The sequence below is a fragment of the Misgurnus anguillicaudatus genome, chromosome 25, assembly GCF_027580225.2.
Source record: "Misgurnus anguillicaudatus chromosome 25, ASM2758022v2, whole genome shotgun sequence".
In the NCBI taxonomy this organism is placed as follows: Eukaryota; Metazoa; Chordata; class Actinopteri; order Cypriniformes; family Cobitidae; genus Misgurnus; species Misgurnus anguillicaudatus.
Genome location: NC_073361.2, coordinates 6,708,807 through 6,736,202, shown reverse-complemented (window position 1 = coordinate 6,736,202; position 27,396 = coordinate 6,708,807). Strand labels below are relative to the sequence as shown.

The 27,396-nt window shown below is 36.9% G+C and overlaps 1 protein-coding gene across 1 annotated transcript; it reads left to right on the top strand.

Moving 5' to 3' along the window:
• Window positions 1-1,289: 1,289 nt before the first annotated feature.
• Window positions 1,290-22,999, top strand: LOC141362032 (uncharacterized). Its single transcript, XM_073863617.1, has 24 exons — window positions 1,290-1,483; window positions 1,846-2,008; window positions 2,197-2,386; window positions 3,127-3,217; window positions 4,350-4,411; window positions 4,534-4,646; window positions 4,696-4,792; window positions 5,058-5,172; window positions 5,401-5,462; window positions 7,122-7,230; window positions 7,319-7,380; window positions 7,651-7,765; window positions 7,994-8,055; window positions 10,106-10,211; window positions 10,300-10,361; window positions 10,632-10,746; window positions 10,975-11,036; window positions 14,303-14,405; window positions 15,518-15,582; window positions 15,730-17,707; window positions 17,804-17,863; window positions 17,994-18,059; window positions 20,762-20,827; window positions 21,237-22,999. Exons 1-24 carry the CDS (start codon window positions 1,381-1,383, stop codon window positions 21,470-21,472), a joined length of 4,263 nt encoding a protein of 1,420 aa, XP_073719718.1. The 5' UTR covers window positions 1,290-1,380; the 3' UTR covers window positions 21,473-22,999.
• The last annotated feature ends 4,397 nt before the right edge of the window (window positions 23,000-27,396 follow it).

Here is a 27,396-nt window from a genome sequence, read left to right as displayed (position 1 = left end):
TTAGAGCACGCTGTGGAGAAAAGGTAAGTAATCAATAACAAAACGCTTTAATAGGTTCGAATGATAAATATGGATATGGTATTTAGAAGACGCTTTTATCCAAAGCGACGTACAAATAGCAACAATACGAAGTTCAACTTAACAGTAAAACGGGTCATTTCACCCTGGCAAATTAAATAAAACGTTTAATCGATTTGTTTTAAATATTCATGAAATGAAGGCAGCTTAAAAGGAAAAACTCATGTTTTGTTTTGGTATTTTTGTCATGCCTGCCTAGGTGAAAAAAATACTATAGTACTTTTATAGTAAATACTGTTTTTGAACCATACTATAGTAAATTGCAGTGTATTGTATATTGTAGTATTTCCAATACATTGTTAATGAATGGTAGAGCATACTTACTTGAACTGATAAACTGTATTAAATAATGTAGTATACTTTAGTTTTTACTACAGTAAACAATGTATGTGTATTGTGTATATATTGTAGTATTTACTATACTTTGCCAATGAATGCTACAGGATATTGTAGTATTAACTATAGTGAACTGATAAACTGCAATAAATAATATAGTATACTTTAGTTTTTACTACAGTAAACTGTAATGTATTGTAGTATAATATAGTTGTAGAAAATGTATTGGGTAAAGTATTTGACAGAAGTAATCTGATGACCACAACAAATTAAATTAAGTACTTTACTATAGTATAGTTCAAAAACACTATAGAATTAAATATAGATTACTATAGTATTTTTTTCACCTGGGTGTTACAGACACATGCGTTATTGTTATACAATAGTTTTAATTAGAACTATATTATAGTTTTCACACATATGAGCATAGTAAAAGGACTGACAAGAGTAACAGTTATGACAAGACACATTCTTTAGTATACTCTGCACATATTTGTTTATATAATATTGTAAAGTTTTACCTTTTTAAATTGCATTAGATTGTTTTGCACTATTATAGTTGTATTCGTGAAGCTATTACATTTCTAAGAGATCTAAAGCCTGGTTTCACAGACAGGATTTAGACTAAGCCAGGAGCATACTGGTGTGGGTTTTGAGACAAACAATTACACATTTTAAGATCTGTCAGTGCAAGTTGCTTTCAGTAAAAACAGCTCAAACATGAATTTTAGTTGGACAAGCTTAAGCGTTGTATGTGAAACCGGAAGCTATTGTTATAGGGTTTCGAAATTAGACCCTTGTGTCCATCTGTTTGTCTGTGTATGTCCCCTCACATCACTTAAAATATATTGATATAATGACAGCAGGAAAGTGTTATGTGAATGTAAGGAAAGCATATAGCTCAATTGAAACAGTTTGAATATCCATGTTACATTTTTGTTCTTAATTTTCTTAGCAAATTCTGTCATGCCACGAAGAACTACTCCCCGTCAGGATGCCATTAATCACATCCTTGCAGGAAGAGACAAGAATTCAATGTTAGAAATCAAATATATTAATCCAGTTAAAGGTGAGTGACTTTGACACACTGCATGCTAGACTAAAGGGTTACACATCACGGGTTCTTAATTTGATGTTATGTCCAGTGGTTTTCAGTCTATGACTATTGATTGTACAAACATCAATATAAATTAAAGTTGTTAATAGTATTTTAATAATATTTTAGTTAATACTGGGCCTGTCTGTTGCTATATTTTACTCTTGGACATGTATTCATGATTCTACATGTAGAATTGAAAAAAATAAAACGTTGCATAGTAGCAATTTATAGGAATAATTACATTGTAGAGGTAGCAGACTATCCATGAGTTGTATCCAGTGGATAGTCTGCTAACTCTGTGTCTCTGATAAGGTTGTGTTTGCACTTTGCAGGTCGTGGTATCTTCACTTTAGCTGCTTTCAATCAAGGAGACTTTGTGGTGGAGTATAGAGGGGAACTCATTGATGAAGCTGAAGCTGAACATAGACGTAAACTGTACCACAATGCATGTTCGATCTTCATGTTTGACTTCATATGGAAGCGGAAGACATGGTGGTAAGTTCAGAGTGTCTTTAGATTTCTATAGAGAGATGTCAAGATTTCTGAAGTAAAGATCTCATGTTGCTCTTTAACTTATGAACAATGCCTCGAACAACTATAACTTGTAAGCAACTACACTAATGCCAACATCCAAAACAAGTAAAATGCAACTCAAAACGTGCATGATGTTTGTTAATTTGCAGTATTGATGGAGCACTTGAAGATGGGTCATTTGGGCGACTGGTAAACGATGAGCACAGGGCACCAAATTGCAGAATGAAGTTGATCGAAGCAGAAGGGAAGCCACATCTCTGCCTTTTTGCACTGAAGGAAATTACTATAGGAACTGAAATAACTTATGACTATGGTGGGAAAGAATGGCCCTGGCGTCAGGTGGGTCATTTTGATTATTTCCTATGATTTAGTGGCAAGGTTTAAAGCCTATACATCTATCTTTATAATATGTCTTAAAAGCTACTGCACTGCAAAAAATGACTTAGTATTTTTGTCTTGTTTTCAGTAGAAATATCTAAAAATTCTTAAATTAAGAATTTTTCTTTGCTTTTTCTTGATGAGCAAAACGACTCAAGTAAATAAGTCTAGTTTTAAGACAAATAATATACAATTTAAGTGAAATTGTCCTTAAAACAAGCAAAATTATCTGCCAATGGGGTGAGAAAAAATTTAATTTTTTCTTAAACACGTAATTCAAGTAAAATTTTCTCACCCCATTGGCAGATATTTTTGCTTGTTTTAAACACAAATTCACTTAAATTGTATATTTTTTGTCTAAAAACTAGTATTATTTTCTAAGGTCATTTTGCTAATAAAAAAAATAAATTTTTATTTAAGAATTTTTAGATATTTCTACTGAAAACAAGACAAAAATACTAAGTAAGAAAGGAATTTTTTGCAGTGTGTGTGTTAAGATGTGTCAGTTTCGTGATGCCACAGAGATTACACAACACCTATCGCTTGTTAGTGCCAATCATTTTTACCAAAAACAGAAGTCACTTCTTAGTGGTATTCAATCCGGTTTTCAGTCAATCTTGTCAGGTTAATCTTGAACTTAGATGACTCTTCCAAGTGATGCCAGCAAGCTTATCTGCATTTTTTGTCCTGTGTGTTTTTAGATTCCCCCTACTGTTACAAGCACTGCTGCCCAAGAGTCTATTAAAGATCATTTTCAAGACCAAAGCATGTCATCCACAGTCTCTATTGAAGGTCAGTGACTGTTTGACTTAATGTAGTTATGGTTGGCAATATAACCATATTGTGACTATAAAGGATGTAAACCAGTGATGGTGCGGTGGCTTCTAGAGTGATGCACAATAGGGCTGGGCCGTTTTTTTTTTTTTTTTTTACCGCGGTCGGTAATCAACAAATTCCCGTGGTTTATTGGCAAGACAATGAGTTGAATAACATGCATGATTTATTTATCTTCAATACAAAACACGTGCAAATTACTTAAGGAACATGTAAAGTGAATATTATTTCCTTCCACATTTCTTTAATTTCAACATTCAACAACTTGAACAATTAATTGTGAATAGCCTGTAAATGACGCAAATTATTGGTGCCCTGACGGTCTGGTAAAATAACCATTTGTATGAGAAATCACTTGTACTGCAAATGTGTCTGTGCTTGAGTATAGCTGGGAAGCTGCATGGAGACGCGTGTGTGTGTGCAAGATTACGCGGTCCGTCTGTCTCGCGCGCACCTGGGCAGTCCGCGTCTGTCTCGCGCGCACCCGGGCAGTCCGCCTCTGTCTCACGTGCTCAGACAGATCGCTTCTTTCTTCGACCCTTACCATAAACATCTGTCTTTTTCCACAAACAGAGAAAGAAGACACAAAAGCAAAACTTTTTGAAATGTGTCCTGCTTTAGAAATGGCCACTGTTGTAGGCTAGATGAAAAAGAGACAATCTAACCTCTTTGGATATTAATCCTCGGACTGATCGCGTGCTCTTATGTTGCGTGAAAATTTGATAATGTATGAAACCTGATTCTGTTGTTGATCTGTTGCGGCTGTTTGCACGTTCAAATTAGATAAAATGTTTGTATTACTTTAAATGAGTGACAGACAACGTCACCTGTATTTCTACTCAATGACAATTTAATATTAAAATCATATCATTTAATATTCAGTTAACAAGTTGCGGTTGTTAACAAGCTGCGTGTATAACATCCCCACATATACACACAAGTGCAGGCCAATGTTTTTTTTTTTTGCGGTTATGACGGTGAGGAGCTTAGACCCGCGGCATGGGTCACGTTTTACCGGATTACCGCCCCAGGCCTAATGCACAACCCAACCCTCCCTGCCCTTTCTCATTTTCTTTCCTGTATTCTACAGAGACCAGAGAGAGACCAGAAGTCCAGTTCTGCAATATAACATCAGGCATTTCTGCTTGTGAGGTGAGGTTGAATATTGCTGTCTGTTTTACAATAATGATACTTTAGTCAGTTTAACTGTACAATAACAATTGTGTAGGTGATGTCCAAGTTCACATGTGCATTTTTCTGTTTAACTTGTTTAGACACAGCTCAGTGGTGCAAGCATCCCTTCTGGCCAATACTCCATTGCAGAGCTTGGTGACCACGCCAATGACTTGGAACCCAATGTGTCCTCGACAGACTTATTCAGAAGTGAGTTCTTGCTTGAATAAGCAATTCCTTGTAAATACTGGTGTCTTGCAAAGCACTGTTTCTTCATGTCCTGTGTTCTCTTCAACAGACACCAAATTGAGAGCAGTGACTCAGTCATCCAGTCCCACACCAAACAGCCCTGAGCATGAGGTTAGTGTGAATTCAGCTGTTTATTTTGGGATGTATGAATGTTTAGTTTCGTAAGGGTCATATTTATCAATTAATTGCAATTATTAATGCAGGTTTAGTCTGGAAATCTTTGTTCGGTACAAGTAGTCATCATTTAACATTGTGTTCCCTTGTCTACATCATTTTGAGTGTCATAAAAGGTTTTAGTGATGTTGTCCCTCTTGGGTGAAATGGATACTGTACCAGTTAATGCCTGTTCATCTTTGCATTTTGCTTTTATTTTTAGGTGCATTGTGTCAGAGGTCAATGTAACACTTCTTCTGCGAAAGAGGGGTTTGGAGAAATTGCTGTCCAGCACCAGGAGATTTCACCCCCTACGTTCTCAACAGATCTTAACAGTGGTCAGTAAAAGTTTTGAGTAAATGTTGTTAACTTCTGGCAATGCATGGCATGCCTGAGGGTTTGCAGCATGAAAAGTATGTGGCAATATCAGGCCATTTTTAGATGATTTTTTTGTGTCTTGACAGAATTTTGTCTGTTAGGGATGTGAGTTGAGTATGTTATGCCTATATTGGTTTTATGACTCGAGGAAAGCCAAGCACTGATTCTCCCTGTATTCTCCTGTACAGAGACCGAATCGAGATCAGCATGTCAAAGATCTAGAGCCGCACCAAACAACTCTGCTTCTGAGGTGAGTCTGAATTGACCTTTGTTTTGAAATTGACCAATGGTTAGAAGTACTGTGGTGTTCCATGGAGCACAGTTTTCAGTTTTAGTAAACATCTGCAAACTGATAGGGGAAGGAAACTCCATTTCAGTGTCATTTCCCTGCCCAGTTCAGTTAGCTTTAGCCTACAACTTTGGTCAATGCTATACCGATTATTCTCCAGTGTTTTCCCTACCATTATATAAGGGGGGCACCCCGCCCTCCTAACGGCTCGACCCGCCCCCTTTGAAGATCAAGTAAATTTGATTAGATTTTCTTTATATTGCCAGAGAACACTGTTATTTTATTAAAAAAAACTAAACAGCCTTCAAGTAATATGTTATCTTATTTCCACGATGGTGTGTCTTTTCTGTCTGTGTTTGCGCATTTACAATTATCCAATTGAGTGCAGACATTTATATTTTACGGTTTGGCTTAATACACTGTGCGCGCTCTCTGTCATGTGTTGCGTCCAGAGCACGCCGCTCTCTCACATTACTGTAAAGGTGACAGTGTTTTCAAAGTCCGTTGCTCCGTATACTTTCTTTTTTGCATAAACATCAACAGTCATGGATGTTACTTACAGAGAAGATGGCTGATTGAGTTTATCATGACGAAAGGTTAGCATTAGTGTTTCCCACACACATGTGTGCATTCTCTCCCTCTCTATAATGTGTATGCACACGTGTTTTGTAGTAACTCTGTGTAACAGTAACAGTGTATGCTGTCATATTTCTGAATTTGCACCGAATTGTCTGCACTCTTAGGCTACGCGATATACAATAAAACTCACATTTGAAATAAAAAAGCTCATAAACAACAAGACATGATGAGAAAAGCAACAGAAGTAGGCCTTCAATGTAAATGTATGGTGATTTGTCAGATGATTATAAATCGTATTTATATATCAGGATTTCAGTAGAGTTAAAGGAACAGCTGGTTGGATTAAAGTCGAGGTGTGACTGGGTCGTGTTTACTCACTACTTTATAGTCTAGTCGTTTTATGTCTGACAACTGAACAGATAATATGTAAAAAAAAAAAAAACAGGATTATTCTCTCCAACAAATGCATCATTTAAAATGTGTTTATCATATAAATGTATTAACTAACATTGACAAACAATGAATGAGCAATATATTTGTGTGTGTGCATACATACATGCATGCATGCATGCATACATACATACATACATACATACATACATACCCAACCAAACCCCCCCCCAAGGTGTAAACCTAGGAGAAACACTGTTCTCTGTCTTCTTCCTTGCCACAACACTGCCACTCCTAACAGCAAGGGAAGGGTTTAGTCCAGGGTTAATATCTATTTAAGTAAAGTAAGAAATGTAAAAACAATTGTAAGAAAAGAAAGTAATTTAGTAAAAAAGTACAAATTGAACTGTGTACGTGTGTGTGTGTGACACAGACAAACTCAAGGTATGCAAGGACACTGTCCTTCGGCCTTATAATGACATCCATGCTCAAACCCTGACTCTTCCACTGTTGAACTCCCAGTGTGTGGCACACTCAGAAAAACATGTGTGTTGGGAGGACACCAATGGTTAGAAAAGACCATCCATACTGCATAGAGGACATTTCCACCACAACTGCAAGACATTTACTGTATCTGTTTAACTTGTTTAGACACAGCTCAGTGGTGCAAGCATCCCTTCTGGCCAATACTCCATTGCAGAGCTTGGTGACCACGCCAATGACTTGGAACCCAATGTGTCCTCTACAGACTTATTCAGAAGTGAGTTCTTGCTTGAATAAGCAATTCCTTGTAAATACTGGTGTCTTGCAAAGCACTGTGCCTTCATGTCCTGTGTTGTCTTCAACAGACACCGAATTGAGAGCAGTGACTCAGTCATCCAGTCCCACACCAAACAGCCCTGAGCATGAGGTTAGTGTGAATTCAGCTGTTTATTTTGGGATGTATGAATGTTTAGTTTCATAAGGGGCATATTTATCAATTAATTGCAATTATTAATGCAGGTTTAGTCTGGAAATCTTTGTTCGGTACAAGACGTCATCATTTAACATTGTGTTCCTTTGTCTACATCATTTTGAGTGTCATAAAAGGTTTTAGTGATGTTGTCCCTCTTGGGTGAAATGGATACTGTACCAGTTAATGCCTGTTCATCTTTGCATTTTGCTTTTCTTTTATTTTTAGGTGCATTGTGTCAGAGGTCAATGTAACACTTCTTCTGCGAAAGAGGGGTTTGGAGAAATTGCTGTCCAGCACCAGGAGATTTCACCCCCTACGTTCTCAACAGATCTTAACAGTGGTCAGTAAAAGTTTTGAGTAAATGTTGTTAACTTCTGGCAATGCATGGCATGCCTGAGGGTTTGCAGCATGAAAAGTATGTGGCAATATCAGGCCATTTTTAGATGATTTTTTTGTGTCTTGACAGAATTTTGTCTGTTAGGGATGTGAGTTGAGTATGTTATGCTTATATTGGTTTAATGACTCGAGGAAAGCCAAGCACTGATTCTCCCTGTATTCTCCTGTACAGAGACCGAATCGAGATCAGCATGTCAAAGATCTAGAGCCGCACCAAACAACTCTGCTTCTGAGGTGAGTCTGAATTGACCTTTGTTTTGAAATTGACCAATGGTTAGAAGTACTGTGGTGTTCCATGGAGCACAGTTTTCAGTTTTAGTAAACATCTGCAAACTGATAGGGGAAGGAAACTCCATTTCAGTGTCATTTCCCTGCCCAGTTCAGTTAGCTTTAGCCTACAACTTTGGTCAATGCTATACCGATTATTCTCCATCTTTTTCCTTCCCACAACACTGCCACTCCTAACAGCAAGGGAAGGGTTTAGTCCAAGGTTAATATCTATTTAAGTAAAGCAAGAAATGTAAAAACAATTGTAAGAAAGTAATTTCGTTAACAAGTACAAATTGAACTGTGTACGTGTGTGTGTGACACAGACAAACTCAAGGTATGCAAGGACACTGTCCTTCGGACTTATAATGACATCCATGCTCAAACCCTGACTCTTCCACTGTTGAACTCCCAGTGTGTGGCACACTCAGAAAAACATGTGTGTTGGGAGGACACCAATGGTTAGAAAAGACCATCCATACTGAATAGAGGACATTTCCACCACAACTGCAAGACATTTACTCAGGGTTCCTATGGGGTATGGAAATGTATGGAATTTGATTTGAGTCATTTCCAAGTCTGGAAAAGTATGGACAAAATAAATCTGAGTATGGAAAAATATTTACGTTTCCAGACTATTGTTGTCACCTTTTCGTTTTCTAAATATAAAATTATGAATTTCTAAATGTTTATAATAAATATTTATTATATATACAATCGTTTTTTCGTGGTTTTGGATCAGTGTGCCAGCACTGCCAAAAGATTGTTTTTACACTTGGTCTACTGGAGGTCTGCAGTGATTGGTTGTTAGGCAGCAGTTGCCATCGCAGCACCCCGACCTCAAACTGCTTGCTTAAAATTTCTTGGAGCATTCTCCTTGATTTTTACATTTCAATGTGGACTTCACAGCAAACAAAATGTGAAAATGCAAGTTTTTCGAGGGCTGGCTTACCTATCCTAAATATAAGGCCTGGTTAGCCAAAGACTTAAAATTTTAAAGGGAAAAATAAGTCAATGGTGGAGTTCTTAAAGGAATAGAACACACAAAATAAAAATTTGTCATTTATTTACCCCCATGTCTTTCAAAACTATAAGACAAGACCTTAACACAAATTAATATATTTTTTAAAAATCTAATAGATTTAATTCCCTTTATTATATTAAAGGACTAGTTCACCCCAAAATGAAAATGTCCTAATCAATTACTCACCTCAATGCCATCCAAGATATCCATGTCTTTCTTTCTTTAGTGAAAAATAAATTTAAGTTTTTGAGCAACCAACTGAGTTAGTTGCCATCTTGGATGGCATTTGGGGTGAGTAAATGATTAGGACATCTTCATTTTGAGGTGAACTAATCCTTTAAATATCTTCATGTGTGTTTCCAAGGTTAACATAAGTCGTCTTAGTTTAGATTGACATGAGGGTAAGTAAATGATGATAGAACTGTCATTTTTGGGTAAATGAATAACCCTTTAAAAATTGTGACTGATTTAGCATTTTGTTGAGGTCACAAGAGGCAATATTTTAATATAGAATTTCTAAATATTTTATTTATAATTGGCCTATTGTTTAAAGAGTCTTTTCAAATTTGCTGTGCCTAACAGCCAATTAAGCATTGTCATTTGACTTAAGCTCTATTTTCATATTTTCTGGTTAATTGTACAAGAACATCTCTTTTGTTTCTGTAGGTATTTACAGTTATTTAAATGACATTGCACTGTTTTAGCTAGAGACCCAAGTTGGCTCATGGACTCACCCCCCCCCCACCTCACTTCCTGTCTAGCTTTCCTATCCTAATAAAAGCCAAAAACGCCAATACTAAATGTTTAGAATGTAACATACTTGTTAGCATTTGAATTTTAAAACAATTTATATAATGTTAAAATTAAGTTAAATAATGGTCAGAAAAATCTGTAGGAAAGTCTGGAAGTTTGAGTCTGGAAAAGTATGGAATTTTGAAATGAAAATTGTGTAGGAACCCTGTTTACTTTATCTGTTTAACTTTTTATACACAGCAAAATCCAAATGCAAGCATCCCTTCTGGTCAATACTCCATTGCAGAGCTTGGTGACCACGCCCATGACTTGGAAACCAATGTGTCCTCTACAGACTTATTCAGAAGTGAGTTCTTGCTTGAATAAGCAATTCCTTGTAAATACTGGTGTCTTGCAAAGCACTGTGCCTTCATGTCCTGTGTTCTCTTCAACAGACACCGAATTGAGAGCAGTGTGTCAGTCATCCAGTCCCACACCAAACAGCCCTGAGCATGAGGTTAGTTTGAATTCAGCTGTTTATTTTGGGATGTATGAATGTTTAGTTTCGTAAGGGTCATATTTATCAATTAATTGCAATTATTAATGCAGGTTTAGTCTGGAAATCTTTGTTCGGTACAAGACGTCATCATTTAACATTGTGTTCCCTTGTCTACATCATTTTGAGTGTCATAAAAGGTTTTAGTGATGTTGTCCCTCTTGGGTGAAATGGATACTGTACCAGTTAATGCCTGTTCATCTTTGCATTTTGCTTTTCTTTTATTTTTAGGTGCATTGTGTCAGAGGTCAATGTAACACTTCTTCTGCGAAAGAGGGGTTTGGAGAAATTGCTGTCCAGCACCAGGAGATTTCACCCCCTACGTTCTCAACAGATCTTAACAGTGGTCAGTAAAAGTTTTGAGTAAATGTTGTTAACTTCTGGCAATGCATGGCATGCCTGAGGGTTTGCAGCATGAAAAGTATGTGGCAATATCAGGCCATTTTTAGATGATTTTTTTGTGTCTTGACAGAATTTTGTCTGTTAGGGATGTGAGTTGAGTATGTTATGCCTATATTGGTTTTATGACTCGAGGAAAGCCAAGCACTGATTCTCCCTGTATTCTCCTGTACAGAGACCGAATCGAGATCAGCATGTCAAAGATCTAGAGCCGCACCAAACAACTCTGCTTCTGAGGTGAGTCTGAATTGACCTTTGTTTTGAAATTGACCAATGGTTAGAAGTAGGCAAGGCAAGTTTATTTGTATAACACATTTCATACACGGAGGTAATTCAAAGTGCTTTACATAGAAATGAGAAAACAAAAAAACAAAGATACTTGAATTTAAAATATCAATTAAAAGAAAATAAATGTGATTTTAAATATGTGAAAAAGAATAAAACAGAAATAAAAGTATAAAACAGTTAAAAATAAGAATAAAAACAAGAGAAATTAAAAGTGATGTTCCATGGAGCTCAGTGTTTAAGTAAACGTCTTTGCAGTTGTGGTGGAAATGTCCTCTATGCAGTATGGATGGTCTTTTCTAACCATTGGTGTCCTCCCAACACACATGTTTTTCTGAGTGTGCCACACACTGGGAGTTCAACAGTGGAAGAGTCAGGGTTTGAGCATGGATGTCATTATAAGTGCGAAGGACAGTGTCCTTGCATACCTTGAGTTTGTCTGTGTCACACACACACGTACATACACAATCTATACCTTTTTTCTAGGAAGAAGAGAATAATCAGTTTCCTTGCCCCTATCACTTAGTTATCTGCGTTTCGCTAGTGGTTGTAATGTAGAAAATTGAGTCTTAAAGTTAGAGCCCGACCGATATGCGTTTTTTCGGGCCGATGCCGATACAGATATTAGGGAGTAAAAAAGACCGATAACGATATATCGGCCGATATTCTTTATGTGTACATTATAGTTCAGTATATACTACAGTATATTATACTAAAGTACTGTACATAGAATACACTATATACTTTAACATAATATACTATGAATAAATACAATGCAATGCAATGATCACTCACAAATGTGGTGATCACTCACAAATGTGGTGATCCAACACTTATATTGTGACAAAGATATGTACTATAGGCAAGAAGTTAACAATAAACTTTATTATCCAAAATTAGTTGGATATCAGTGCACTAAACAGTAAACTTGACTTATTATAAATAACTTTAAAACACAAAGAGAACAAAATACATAAAACTTGCATCATTTGCAGTTTTGACGAGAATAACGTTATAAAGAGAAACTTATGAAGTCATTGATTATTAGCTTTACAGTAAGTTGTGTACTTCACAAATTAGTTAGCCACTCACAGTTACGAAGACAATGCTTGACGGAGCACATATTAATGTACGCTATGTTTAATGTTGTGCTTGTGCACAACGTTTTTATAACACAAACCCAGGGTTCCGTGCAAACTTTAGACTTTAATAAAACTAATGCGTCTTTGCTCCGCCTCTTTTATTTAGCAAGGGTGTAGAGTTGCGCGAGCTTATTGAATCAGTTGCTCTGAAATGAGCGTGTTACCTAACAACACAAGCAGCAGTAATCTCATATAGTGATATATAAGTGCACGGCTGCGCGTAGTTTAAACGTGTCATTTCTCCGTCTCGCGTCATTTCTCCCGCTTGCGTTTTAACTCGCAAGTCGACAAAGAGACGGATTAAAAACACCAAATGTAAGCGGGAATGCGTCTCTCTTGTCCATTTATAATCCAATCGACCAAAGCGCGTCTTAATACCAGGTGTAACAATGTTGTTTAGAAGACACTGCGTGACTGCAGCCACCTGAACTGAGAGACTGACTGACTGAAGTGAAGGGGGTGGGGGATTGGCTGGTGTCACTACAGTGAGTGATCTGGGTCACCATTAGCAACCAGTATGGCGCACTCTGCTGGACAAACAAGTACTTACATCTTTCAAATGCATTTAATGTGTTCTGTAACAAACGTTCATATCGGCGCATATCTGCGGCTTATACGCCGATACAGATATATCTGCGACATGCTCATATCGGCCGATAAAATCGGCAAAACGATAAATCGGTCGGGCTCTACTTAAAGTCTAAAATTCAGAATGTTAAATTTAAGGCCTTAAGTCTTAAAAACACCCAGATTTTTATCCTAGGTCTTAAATTTAATTTACCCAAGTCTTGAATTTCTTACCTCCGTTCATTCCCGAAAAGCGCTGTCCGCAAAAAATAAAATAGTAATTTATAATGCAGAAGAACTAACTTAATCAGTGGCGGAGGCAGAAAGTGTGTGATGGGTGGGTGTCTAAAAAGAAACGTTCCGCACTTTGTCATAATCCACGCAAATCGTGCCATAAGCTATATTTTAAGTGTTGTGATCTGACCGGATACTGTGGGTTTGGCGAGAAACAATCCTTAAATTTAGTTTTGTATAAGCAAAACTCTTTTTCAGGGTAATTTAACCAAATAAGGCCCTGTTTACATGAGAGCATTTGCGTTTTAAAACAGCATTTTAAAATGAAAACGATCCTCGTTTATACTGCCATTTTAAAAAGAATCTTCATCCACACTATAAACGACCATAAAGGCATGAAACATGACCAATCACGTAACTGGGTATGCGCATAAAAGTGTAAAATAACTTATTACTCTACTAATAGCTTATCTGTGCGCATTTATGCAGCCTAGAGGTGTGCGATATTGACAAAAATTCATACCTGGATCCTTTGCCGGCAACTACACAGACACTATTTTTGAACCTATAAAAATGTGTTTGGTAAAGTCTTATATTGTTCGAGCTCCCCCTACAACATATAAATATGATTAATAGGTTATTGTTGATGTTATAAACCAAACAGCAAGGTCTCTATGATTTTAAAAGGAAGCATTCAAGTGAACAGTACTAAACAGTAGCGACCTTGAAGCAAAAATAAATTTCAGCAAATGCAAACTTCAATCAAACATTATAAGAGGTAAACACCAAATAACTTATCTTCCCTTAAGCCCAGAATACACTGCACGATTTTTGTCCTCTTATAAGATCATTACCTTATCACAATGTGCGACATGTATTGTTTAAACTCGGGTACGAGAGGCATGTAGACTGTACGATGATGACATGGAAGCTTCGGCGGCAGCGTCACACGTTGCGCAACGTCACCAGCATGCGCTCGTGGTAAACAAAAAACTGTGCGGTTTACTTTATTATTTAGAGGAATTGTCTTCCTTGCCATCATCACAAGAGTTCCAAGTAGAAGCATATCTTTCTCTTGTGTTTGTGCAGGAATTGAAATAGATATGCTTCCCTATTATATCTCAAAAGTAGCTTCTTTCTCACTTTTCATCTCTTCTGAAGGATTTGTAGAAAATATTGTGTGAAAGTAAAACGGCAAAATGTTTTAATTCATGATAAAATTTGTGCATGTAAAGGTGTTTTATTTCATGTTTTGAATTGTTGTTGTTTTCACAGTGTACAATCCATAAGCTGGTTTTTGAATTGGTAAGAGTTGACAAATGCTGGATATGCCATTCACCTATGACATCTATCAGATGGCAAGGTGTAAGATGCAAACGTAAGTGTGTTAATCTTCTTTAATTAATGCATTTCTCAGTATACCATAAGTATCAAACCCTTGTGGTGGAAAACACTGTAGTGGCAGATACTATGACATACCACGCAAGCGAGTTTGCAAGCTGAAATTGCCAAACCATTTTGAAATCATATAAATTGTTCAGTAGCTTATTTATTTATTGTTATTTATTTGAACGGTTTAACAACACTTTATTTTATTTCAGAGAGTATTGTTTCAACTCATTATGTTGCACATTTGAATATTATATTCAAGTTCAGGGTTTTGGAAAGTTTTATAGTTCAAGGTACTTTAAAATATGCACTATGTATGTGGTCTGCTCCTGAAATAAACATTCAGAAAGATTTAATGCATTATTTTTGTTAATATGATTATTAACATATATACAGTCTCTTTAATGGAATGATCAAGTATTTTCAATAGTCTAGTCTTTATTAGGCAAAAAACCCACAAAAACTGAAACAACAAATCACAATATGTATCGAATCGGCGCACAATTATCAGGATCGTATTTAATCGGCAAATTAGTGAATCGTCCCAGCCCTTCTACTAATAACCCTTTTATAAGCCCTTTTACAATAACAATGTTTTATAATCAGAATCTCAAATCTCTTGATTGTTAGGATGATGCCATATATATATTTGTAAGTTTAAATCTGTTTGCATCTGTCTGGAAATCCCATCAGAATGCACCATTTTGAACAGTGATTTTCCAAAAAATTCCGCTTTATTTTCTGAACTCACTTCATGCTTAAGTTTTTTAGTTCACTTTATGGTTATGTTTAGTGGCGTTCGTGAAGTGTGATGTGTGAAGTGTGATCACTACATCATTTTTTTGACATTGAATGGGTAATGTAAAAGCTCTGCCACTCTAGTGAATTCTACCTTAATGGTTAAAACCTGTGTTCATTCTTCTAAATGGAAAATGTTAGCCATCACTCAAACTGCATTTGTACTGAACTGTTACATTTCTTGATTATGAATGTTTCAAGTGTGAAGCTGTTTGCATTTAATAAGAAAATGAGTATTGGTCAGCATGGAAAACTGATCATATGTTGTCTAATGCTGTGGTTTGCTTAATTTTGTCTGTCAAGAATGCTCTGGTGTGTGGCATAAAATCTGCCTCCAAAAATCCTCAGAAGACTGGGATATAACAGATGTAAGTGTACATCGAAGTATAATATGCTTAATATCAATATGATGGCTCTTAGCAGTTTGTTTTTGACATCCGTCCTTTCCATGTGTATTTCTGTTGTTTTAAAGTATGCTGTATTTATTTAATTAATTAATTTAATGTTCTTTACAGGATGATGTCTCATCTGATGACGAGTACATCCCAGAATCTGTATCGGATTCAGAAAGCTCAGGGACAGAGTTGAGTGTTGAGTTGCCTACACCATCCAAAAAGGCCCATACCACTAATATGCCTGATTTAGGCGTTACTGTTGCTGAACAAGATCAGACCTTAGATATACAGGACAACTGTAAGAATATCCTGATGGATCTAGAAACTACTGGTGATCTCCAAAGTGACCCAGAATCAGAAAGCTCAGAGTCATACCAGCAGTGTAGTGAAAAGGGGACTGTGGATATTCTTAGCCAAAGTAAATCCCCAACCAAATCGGCAAAATTACTTAAAAGCCAAGTCAATTATTGTTTTGTATGTGGAAAACCTCAAACCAAATTTGCTCGTCATCTCGAGAGGCATGTAAATGAAAATGCTGAAATCGCTCAGGCACTCCAGTTCCCGAAATCATCAAAGGACAGAAAGGTTCTTCTTGAGAAATTCCGAAACCTTGGCAACTTCAAGCATAACTCAATTGTTAAAACCACGGGATCAGGCTGTCTTAAAGTGAAAAGGAGTTCCAAACAGAGCAGCAGCCCTGAGACGTATGATTACTGCTTGTACTGTAAGGGAATGTTATCCAGAAAAGAACTTTCTCGACATATGAAAAGATGTGCTCTAAGACCAGAGAATAATGGTGAAGATGGACCTGAGTTGAGAGGGAGAGTCTTTGGTATAGCATCTGCTCAATCCACAATGTCCCAGCCAATTTCAAGTGAACTTTGGTCAGTGCTGGGCAAAATGCACAAGGATGACGTGTCCACTGCAATAAGGAATGACCATTATCTCATGCAGTTTGCACAGTCCCTCTTTAATAAACATGGGAATGACAGATCAAAGCATGAGTATATAAGACAAAAAGTAAGGGAACTTGGGAGATTACTTGTAACTTTGCGCCACACAACAAGAATCCATAACATGGAAGAGGCAATAAAACCCGGCAACTTCTTTATTCTTACTAGTGCTGTCAAGAAAGTTTCGGGTTTTGATAACGAAAAAAACACATTCAAAGCCCCAAGTTTGGCCCTAAAAATTGGGCATTCTCTCAGAAAGATAAGTGACCTCATCATGTGTCGTGCTCTCATGGAAGAGGACCAAGGGGTGATCGATTCCATCAGGAGGTTTCATACACTTCATGAAACAAAGTGGTCTGAATTAGTTTCCCATTCTGCCCTATCAAACCTTAGTGAGGCAAAATACAACAAGAGCTCCAGGCTTCCACTGGCCAAAGACGTTCAGAAGCTACAGTTATATCTTGGTCAGCAAGTGGAATTGACTAGGGAGAAACTAGCCAATAACCCAACAGCAGGCACTTATGCAGCACTAGCAAAGGTGACACTCTGTCAAGTAATTTTGTTTAATAGGAGGAGGGAAGGTGAAGTGGCACGGATGACTGTAAAAAATTTTCAAGATCGTGACATGTCCCAGCTAAACGATGACATAAGCACTGGGCTTACAGAAGTTGAAAAGAGACTTTGCAAACAATTCGCCAGAGTGGAACTGAAAGGGAAAAAAGGACGAAAGGTTGCTGTGATCCTGACTCCTGATATGACTGCTAACCTGTCACTTCTCATTAGTAAGAGGAAAGAGTGTGGAGTAACTGAAAACAACAATTACCTCTTCGCGATTCCTTGTAGTGATGGTCACTACAGAGGGCAGTTTGGTCAATTTGCAGATGCTTGTGGAGCCGAAGATCCTCAAAACCTCAGATCAACTAACCTTCGCAAACAGATCGCCACAATAAGCCAAGTCATGAACTTGAAAGATAATGAACTGGACCAACTGGCCGATTTTCTCGGCCATGACATTAGGGTGCATAGGGAGTACTATCGACTGCCCCAATCAACAATTCAGCTGGCTAAGATCTCAAAGCTGCTTATGGCTATGGAAAAGGGAAGTGTGAAGGATATTCAGGGAAAATCTCTGGATGAAATTGGTGGTATGCATCATTTACATGTTGTTAAATCTGCTTGGTGTATGTGTATATAGTTGGTGTAATAACATTTGATAACATTTTTACAATGTCAATTAATAGATGATGTAGACAATATGGATACCGGATCACAGCAACTCCCTAATGTTTCCACATCGCAAGGTACTCTTAAAATAGGCTCCCAAGGCTACTGAAATTGTGGTGTTCTGTGTTGTGAATTTTGCAGTTGTATTGGTGGAATATGCCTTTTTTTATACATTTAGATAACAGCTACATGTCTCTTTGTTTTTAGACAATGAAGAAATGTTTGCTTCTGTGACTCTTGGATCGCCTCACCTCTCTGAGACTGCAGCTCAAGGTATAATCACAATTTCCAACATATCACATGTAATGAGCTGGGATCTATGGGTTCCTTAGAGTATATAAAAAATGTTTTAGTCAGAAGTTAGTCCAGTAGTACAATGGTTAGAAACTTTGTTAGAGGCTTAACTTTTTGTCATCTCTCTTTATTGTAACTAGGGATGCAACGGTATTGAATGGTATTAAAATTTCATATCACGGTTATAGTGCCCAAAAATACCACAGTTATCAGTATTACCACGGCGTTGGTAAAATGAGATGAAAATGTTCCAAAAGAACAGATGCACACACTAAAAACATTTTAACAAGTTTTAAATGTCAATACCCCAATAACCCATTATAACAACGGACACGCTCTCTCGTTTCATTAATGCCACTTGCGTCTCTGTTTTTGATTTGTGTTGAAAATGAAATCAGACTTTACTATTAGTACTAGGGTTGTGCCGATAGACGATAGTATCGTGTATCGACGATCTTCGGACATATCGCCAATGGCAGGCTTTCATGGCGATTGTCATGACGATAGTTGGCGAATCGTTATTATTATCATCATAGTTTTATATTAACATCCACATTGCATGCTTTTCCTCGCATGAGGGTTTGTGGCCTTCACTTTACGCGGAGAGCTTATAAATGGAGAATTCCTTCTTGCACGTACCTGCACTTAATGCGCGCTTCTTGGACTCCTCCTAGCACTAAATCCAGCGCGCCGCGTCATGAGCAGCTGCGCTTCTCTCTGTCTCACGTGCACGCGCTCTCGCATCTGTCCAAAGTCTAAACATAAACTAATAATCCTTATGTATTTGTTCAGATTATTGCGTTTCATGTGAGCTGAGGCAAACTTAACTTTTTGTTTAAAATATGACCCGCTGCATATTGACGCCTCTCTCACTCTCGCGTACGTGCAGAGAGCTGCGTCCGGTAAGAAGTCAGATCACTATGATATACATTTCAAGAAGTTGTAGCAATACGTCCCTCGTGTTTAAAATATGATTGTGTTTAAAATATGATCGCGTTCCGCTGGGCCAATGTGTTTAAAAAGGCACCTCTGAGAGCACCACTGCTTGACATGTGTAGCCTTCTGCAACAGCACTAAACCAATGCATTGAATTGTTTGTATGTATGTGCGCGCACGCAGATGCATGTTTTTACAGTTATTAAGTAATCATGGTTAGGGTTTTAATGACGCGGTTGCATTAATGACATCAGTTTTAAGAAGGTTGCGGTCATGACGGTGTTGCTCTTGTTCTTTTTTGTCCACCAATCAAGGGACTTGTTATAATGAGTAAAAAATTAACAAATAAGAAAATGAGTAAACTAATGCTATCGTGTATCGCCGATCTCACAGGCTGACGATAGGACAATCTCAAAACGGGGCATATCGCCCAACACTAATTAGTACTATAATTATTACTATAACTTGGTATGATCTTGTCTGGGCCATTGTTTTGTACACTGTAGAAAATGCATTAATACGCAGGTTAGATTATCTCAATTCAATATGTCCCTGTAATTATTTATGTGGTAAAGAAAATCTGTGTAATAAGTGCACAATGACTATACATTATTATCCTTTAACTGTCACCCTAGTCTTGTCTGAACTTGTTAGTTTGTCTTTTACTCAAAGCCAGTTTCTGCAAACTTTTCTTTGTGGAAGATTCATGTTATTATTTCCCAGATGTAGTTTTAGTATTGAGGTCAAAGTCCACTTGCCTTGCATTTGCAGATTTGAAGTGTTTGCCCCTATAGCAGCGACTTTCTTCTTGCATGTTTTACAAACAGGGTGATCATACTCCAACTTTCCCTACAAACAGCCAAAATATGACCACACCTCAGATTTGGTCCTTTTAGAAGGCTGAAATCTCCTGGCGCTGTGACTTCCTTCTGCCATTTCTTCACATTCAAAAAACAATGTTGCGCAATGCATCTGCATTAGACCGATGCTGGCTGGATAAGATTTACTGCAAGTTTTCAAAACCATGATAATCATACACCGTTTTTATGATCAATTTTAAACGATGCTAACCTTCAGTACCTTTTACTATGGTTATGGTGAACCCGGTAATCGTTCCATCTCTAATTGTGATGCATATGCTTTGTGGCTAGTATTTTGATGTGTTCAGTAGTTTGCATGATCATTTTAAAACAACAGGGAAGACTTGGCCTGTGTTAAATCTACATCATTTCCTAGTACAATTATCACTCAAGGTATTGTTGCTCATATTCACAACTTTGCCATGAGTGTAGTTATTATAATAGAATTGGCTCTCTGCAGTTTAACATGCATCCCCTCCATGCGCATGGTGTTTGACTGGTAGGCAGACAGGGTCTTTAAAGGGACACTTCACCCATTTGCATTAAGCTTTGTATAGTTAGAACCCCAGTCATGTTTTTGAATGGTCATGCATCATTTCCTCAGTCTCCGCTGAGACAGGAGAAATACAGATTTCAGTGTTGCAATTCCTTCTTTCAATGATGTAAAAATCCTCATTTTGCATCATTGAAAGAAGAAAGTCCAATATCTTTGTTGAGGGGGTGAGACTACAAACACCAATTTTCTCAGTCAAATTGGCACCAAATTCTAAATGTATGTTACATTTCGACTACAAATATGACACTTTCAATAAAGATAAATGTTTCTACGGGTGAAATGCCACTTTAAGCCCATACATTTATACTGTGTTTACATTTTTTTTTTAGATGACCAGGGGAGTGCTGCCTGTGTAGCTTCTGGTTCACCTCATCTCCCTGACTCAGTTACTCAAGGTATTATTTAAATGCGGTGCCATGTCCATCACTCTTTAAATGAATGTGTTAAAATAACACATTAGATGTGTTGTCCTTAACTAGACACAAAATGTGTTGTCTTTAACTTAACACATCTCTGTGTTATTTTTGGAACACCACACTTTGTGTTGTTTAAACATCAAAATCAACATGGAATCACATAATGTGTTACTTGCTAATGTGCAGTCAACACTAAAATTATGTTTGGTTAGACATATAAAGCATATAAAGAAGCTGCCTGGATGTATTTTGTTTTTAACAAGCAGTGTGATGAAATTTCATGTTAATGAAAACAATCAAAGTTGATATTTAGCAGATCTAAAGTCAGTGTATTATAAGTAAATCTCACATGATCTTTTCTTTTTAATCTTTTTTTTTAATTGTTCAGGTTCCCGTGTTTCAAGGCGGTGTGTGAAGAGACCATGGTCTGAGGAGGAGATACATGCTGTGATGAAACACATGAGACCTTTTATTGAAAACGGCGTGACTGTCAACAATGAGCAGTGCCTGAAGTGCAAGGAAAAAGAACAACCCACCTTGGAGACAAGATCCATTCAAAACATTAGGGATTTTGTGCGCAACAGAGGTTTGGCCTTTAAGAGGCATTCAAATGCTAAACATTAAATGGACAGATTGAGCCTTTCCCTTCCCAGGCATGTTTTGTCAGAAATAGTTCAGGTAACTTCTTCAATTATTTCACTAACAGGCAGTGTTTTGTTTTGCCATGTGGTTAGACTTGGCCTTTTGAAGGAAGGCGCAGCCGGTTTTCAATATTTTATTATGTTCTTTTCTCAACTTCGATGAATTGATGCGTACCTATCTTTTTTCAATGCATATTAATTCATCTAGTTGAGAGAAGAACATATTGAAAACATAAAATATTGAAAAACGGTGGTGTCTTCCTTTAATGTCAAGATTTACTTTTATTTTCCTTTATTAAATTTTATACGCAACAGAGGCTTGGCCTTTAAGAGGCACTGCTAAAAAGTAAATGCACTTTTGGACAGCTTGAGCCTTTACATTTCTGGCATGTTTTAAACGTTGGTGTCCTGTGTTCAGAAGTGATTTTACAATGTTTCCTTTTAAGGAATTTATTCTTGAGGTGGCAAAATCAAATATACTTCAGTGATTCAACAAATGTTGTGTTGTGTGTGTTAATAATGACAAACCTAGATTCCCCCCCCCAACGTTTTTAGCTTAATTGCAGATGAGTTAAGTTTAGTAGTCAAACATAATGAAATCAACTAATGCGCTAAATATACTTTGAGACCTCAGCAAGTTGCAATCCTATTCGTAATCTCCACAAAACAAAGAGCATATTTCATATAAATCGAGTGTATTGTGTCAGTTCTGGCAGGTAATGTTAGTCAAGTTTGCATCAGCTGAATGTCAGCTGATCACATCTACCTATTGGAATATGATGTTTATCACAGCATACATATATAATATACCTGTAGCTCTTTAGTATTATCACATGCTATCAAAGCTCATTTATTCCCCTTGAATCGGACTAAATTCCTCAATTATTTTGTACATTTAACCCTTAAACAGTCAAGAGTAGAAAACGATGAGCAAAAAATCATTTCATGACATTTTTTGTATCATCTGAACTTATGTAAAAGATATTCATTGGAATTATTAAAATTTGATATTCAGGATTTATTTAGGATCTCCCAGGCTACATTTCCCTTTTAAAGTATAAAAAAGGACTAAGTCATCAATATTTATTTTTTATTTGCAGCAAAAATTATGTGATTCTGACTTCTTCTCTTGCTCTAAAACATGTCATACATATTTTTTCATTCATTTTAACAACATTTAAACAACAGGTTTACTAGTAACAATACATGTAAATGACCAACTAAATGTAAGTAGGCCTAACTAAGAATGAGCAGTTTTTGAATGTCTTCATTGGTGCTTTTTCTCTCCATCTGCAAAAAAAAAAAAAAATTAGATAATAGTTTGGTAAATTATTTAGCAATTGATTAATTTTGCATACTACCTGAACTACCCCTCAATATAAACTGTTTGTTTCATGCAGAAGCCTTTTATTGGCTGCAATTCAGAGGAATGCATGCCTGGCATGAGGAAAATTAACTAAATTTCTTGGTTCTAATACACCGCTGCATTGTCACAAAAACAGTGATGAAGAATTCATTGGTATCGGCTCTATGGGGCGGTTTCCTGGACAGGGATTATCTTAAACCAGGACTAGACCTGAGTTTAATTGGGAAATATAACTAGTTTTAACAAACATACCTTACTAAAAACATTACTTATGTGATTTTTGAGGCAAAACAAAGGGCACTGATGTATTTTAAAATGTCAGTGCAAGTTGTTTTCAGTTTGGACAGATCTTTTATTTATTTTAGTCTAGGACTAGTCTAATCCCTGTCCGGGAAACCGCCCCTAAAACTCCTATTCGCTGTGAGGCCGCGAAATAAAATATCCAGTTAAAATGCTAAGATTCAGTCACCTTAATATACGAATATCAGTTTAACCTGCAAATGTGATCATTTATTACATTTTTCAACTCAAAATACAAAGAAAGTCAATATTGTGGTTAATCCCATTTTTATATCCTAATCAGGCAATGTATCTCAGGGGATACATATATTTCAAAATGTGCTAAATAACAATATGAACAACATATAACCGAAATTTCTTCTTCAGCACCTTAAGACAATGTTCACAATTAATATTAGCAGTTTTAATATTTTTTAAAGAAGAAAAGTAAGATTAATATTCATTTACTTACCACAAAATCTGACTGTCCTGCACCACCGGTGGCCATGTTGGATTTAGGTCAGGCTGACCAATCAATAAAAAAAACTTGAAGCAAATAATGTTACCCACATATTCAAGACAGACCAAGGTTTGATAAGTGATACAAGGATTTGATTGAAAAGTCTTTTTTATGCCCCAAACAAGACACTGAAAAGAGCATATCCCGTGGTGCACATTGCCTGTTTAAGGGACAATATCTGCAATACATTATGTTGGTCCTGTTCTGTTACCCCTTGGAGGGAGTATTGCTGCTCTCCCTGCTCTTGCCCATGCTTAATGGATATGCTTATCTGAAAAGTATGTCCCGATTCCATGTTATTATAATGGTGCGCCTCACTTTGGTCTTATTATCCATGTGTCCTTTCAAAGCAGGTTATTCTCTGTGTGTGTGTGTGTGTATGGTGAACCGGCCTTACAGACTATGTGTCCTTTCAAAGCAGGTTATACTCTGTGTGTGTGTATGGTGAACCGGCCTTACATACCCTGAGTCCTTTCAAAGCAGGTTATAATCTGTGTGTGTGTGTGTATGGTGAACTGGCCGTACAGACCCTGTGTCCTTTCAAAGCAGGTTATTCTCTCTGTGTGTGTGTGTGTATGGTGAACCGGCCTTACAGACTATGTGTCCTTTCAAAGCAGGTTATACTCTGTGTGTGTGTATGGTGAACCGGCCTTACAGACCCTGTGTCCTTTCAAAGCAGGTTATACTCTGTGTGTGTGTGTATGATCATCACTGACCTTGTACACCACACTGTCCTTATAGACATTGTTACAGAAAAGTCTTTACAAACCACCAGAAAGTCTGAAAAATATACTTTTTTTATATCTCATTTGTGCAAAGAAAATCTTTTAATTTTAAGTTGTGTATAGGTTCGCTGATTTTTTTCATGATTTTTGATATGTTTTTTGTAGCTCTAGCACCACTGGATCCCGGTGTCCCCACAGCCCTGTGCCCAGTCTGATTTATGAAAAATTAAAAAAAATGTCCCTCTAGCCCGATAAACGGGTATGTGTGTGCGTGTGTGTGTGTGGTTGTGTCTCAGGAATGCTTACACGTATTGAAACCAAACTTTGTACATGAACTTGGGACTCCAATGTGAGGATGCACAAGATAAAAAAACATTAAAAAATTTTACATTTCACAAATCACGTTAGTGACCGCACTCCTCCAGAAGTGCATTTTCTGGTTTGATTTTGAATTGTTTGTTCAGATAACTTAGTTTAGCAAGTTGAGCAAACTTTCTAACAGATAAAAAGTTCAGTCAGTAAAATTAGTTTTGTTAGCAACATGTTGAGGGCTAATTGTATTCAGTATATACACACAATAATATAGTCAGTCTACTAAAAATCTTTGTTGAAGTTTTATTATGTTTTTTCCAACTCACATTTTATAATGGAATTTTTACCTTATGTGCTAGTTATTGAAGTTTTCAGAAAGCTTTGGCACTTGTGCTTTTTTGCTAAACATAATTGATGCACATTCTCATTGGTTTGTTGGTATGCAGTGGATTTCATGCACATGGAAAGCTGCCCATGAATTGCTTGCCCAAGCGATTAAAGTGTTGCTGCCAGACAGTGGGGTAGGCAATGGACGGGCCTGAAAGGCATAGCCCTGCCCATTACGATAAAAGACCCATTGAGTTATTACACAAATATTTTATTTATTAAAGTTTAGTTGTTTCATTCATTTTAACAGAATTATAAACTTGACTAATCTTTTATAATACTTATAAACTGTATAGCTTGAATGCACTGTACAGTAACTCACTATGGATATAAACGTCTGCTAAATGCATATTTGTAAATGTTAATGCAAATATTAAATCCTAAAGTGTGCTTTTGGATAATGCTTGATAAGTTTGATTGACTATGTTAGTTAATAAGCAAGTTTTCAGGCTGTCTTAGTATGTGAGTTCAGTCCAGTTGTAATTTTTATGTTTGTGTTGTGCATTACTTCAGCAGATGTGCATTAGTGACCTAACCAAAATGCATTTTATTCTGTACTGTACATGTTGGTGGATAAAGTTTAAGATGAAAGTTTAATAGACATTGTGCTGAAATGTTTATCGTGTATATTTCTTAGGTCACTTTGGTTAAGTGTTTCTTTGTTCAATTTTTTGTAACACATGATAAACTTACAAATATACTGTAATTCCCGCTGTCCTTGATGCATATCACAGAGGGGGAATAACATAAGCAACAGAGAACATCTGCACATACACCCGGTAGGTCAAAAGCATGCTCCACCTTATGTTGACCCCCTTGAGGGAAGAGACAGCAGGGGTCAGAAAAATAGGATGGCTTTAATGCACCCAGCCATCACAGGGTTGTCATAAGATGCATTCTTAGGAAAAACTGATTTGTTTTAACGAAAAATGGCATGGGTAATAAGCATAATCTTTTGATTTGCCATGCATTTTCTTTGATGGATTTGGATGAATCTATCAAAGTGTGTGTACTTAAGCTCATTTGTGATAATTTCACCAAACACATAATAGGTCCAGGGGTTTTGAGGAGTGTTGGACAACTGAAACTGAGTTTAGGCATTTTTTAAGTACAATTCTCCTACTTTTATATTTCCATATGCTCCAGAGACCCATGTTGCTTTAATTAGGCTAAAAGGCATACTGCCCCACAAATGCAAATGAAAGGCACAATAAAGACCCAGACCAATGACATTAACTATGTAAGTTCATAAATGTACTAAGCTATAAATCAAAAATTACCCCCCCCCCCCCTTATAAATTACAAGGATACAGAGCAATGGTTTGGCTGGGATCAATTTTCAGAGCATTTTCTTTCTGGTTGTTGAACAGTAAAACATTGGCAGCCAACATCGAAAGGCTTTCAATCTGTGGGAAACTGGGGGACTTGGGATTCACTTGTGGTTCACACAGTTGTAGCGTAGCCACATATGGAGATGACTATTTATACACTGTCATAATATTAGCATGTGTTAAAATTAGTGCTGTGTTCAAAATATCGATACAATGATACATTGTCATCATGGACGCCTGACGATGCTCATCGATACAGCACCTTCCGTATCGATTCAGATGCACTTTTGAAAGTAGCACCGCATACTCTCTCTCTCATTTAAAATCAATAAGTTCAGTATGAAAGCGCAGATATCTTACCCTATACTACTGCAATGGCCTTATCAGCCACTCTTATAAAACTGTATTAAGACATTTGAGAAGAAACACGACAAAGAGCTGCATGTGAAAAGTGTACGTCTAGAGAAGACATACAGAGCTACTTCAAACTATAGCTGTCAAGGAATTCCGTAACACACAGTATAGGCTTTTTTCGTCCATTTTAAATTTGGCGCTTGTTTGGATGCTCAGTTTCTATTGGCTGCTCAACGCAACAACAAACCACCCTCTCGTGGTGCAAGTCATTGAAATGAATGGGTTTCATAGTGCAGCACACACTGCATCCATATGTGAAAGCCACAAAACACATCAACTACACTTGTTCTCAAAGTTGATCTCCAAAACCGCAGCTCTTGTGGGGTGTTCCCGGTCTGCAGTGGTCAGCCACAAAATAAATTTGATTTGGTCGGCATAATATTCTCTACTTACTGAGGGAACAAAAGCCACAAAAATTATACATGCCTGTCAGTCCTTCGTTTGAGTCCTTATTAAGGTTGCATTCACATGCAGATCATTTATTTGTGGGAATAACAACTGCATTCTAAACCCAAATGCACACTCACTCAAAAATAAAGTTATTGCTAAGAAAATAGCTTGTATACTTTTCAT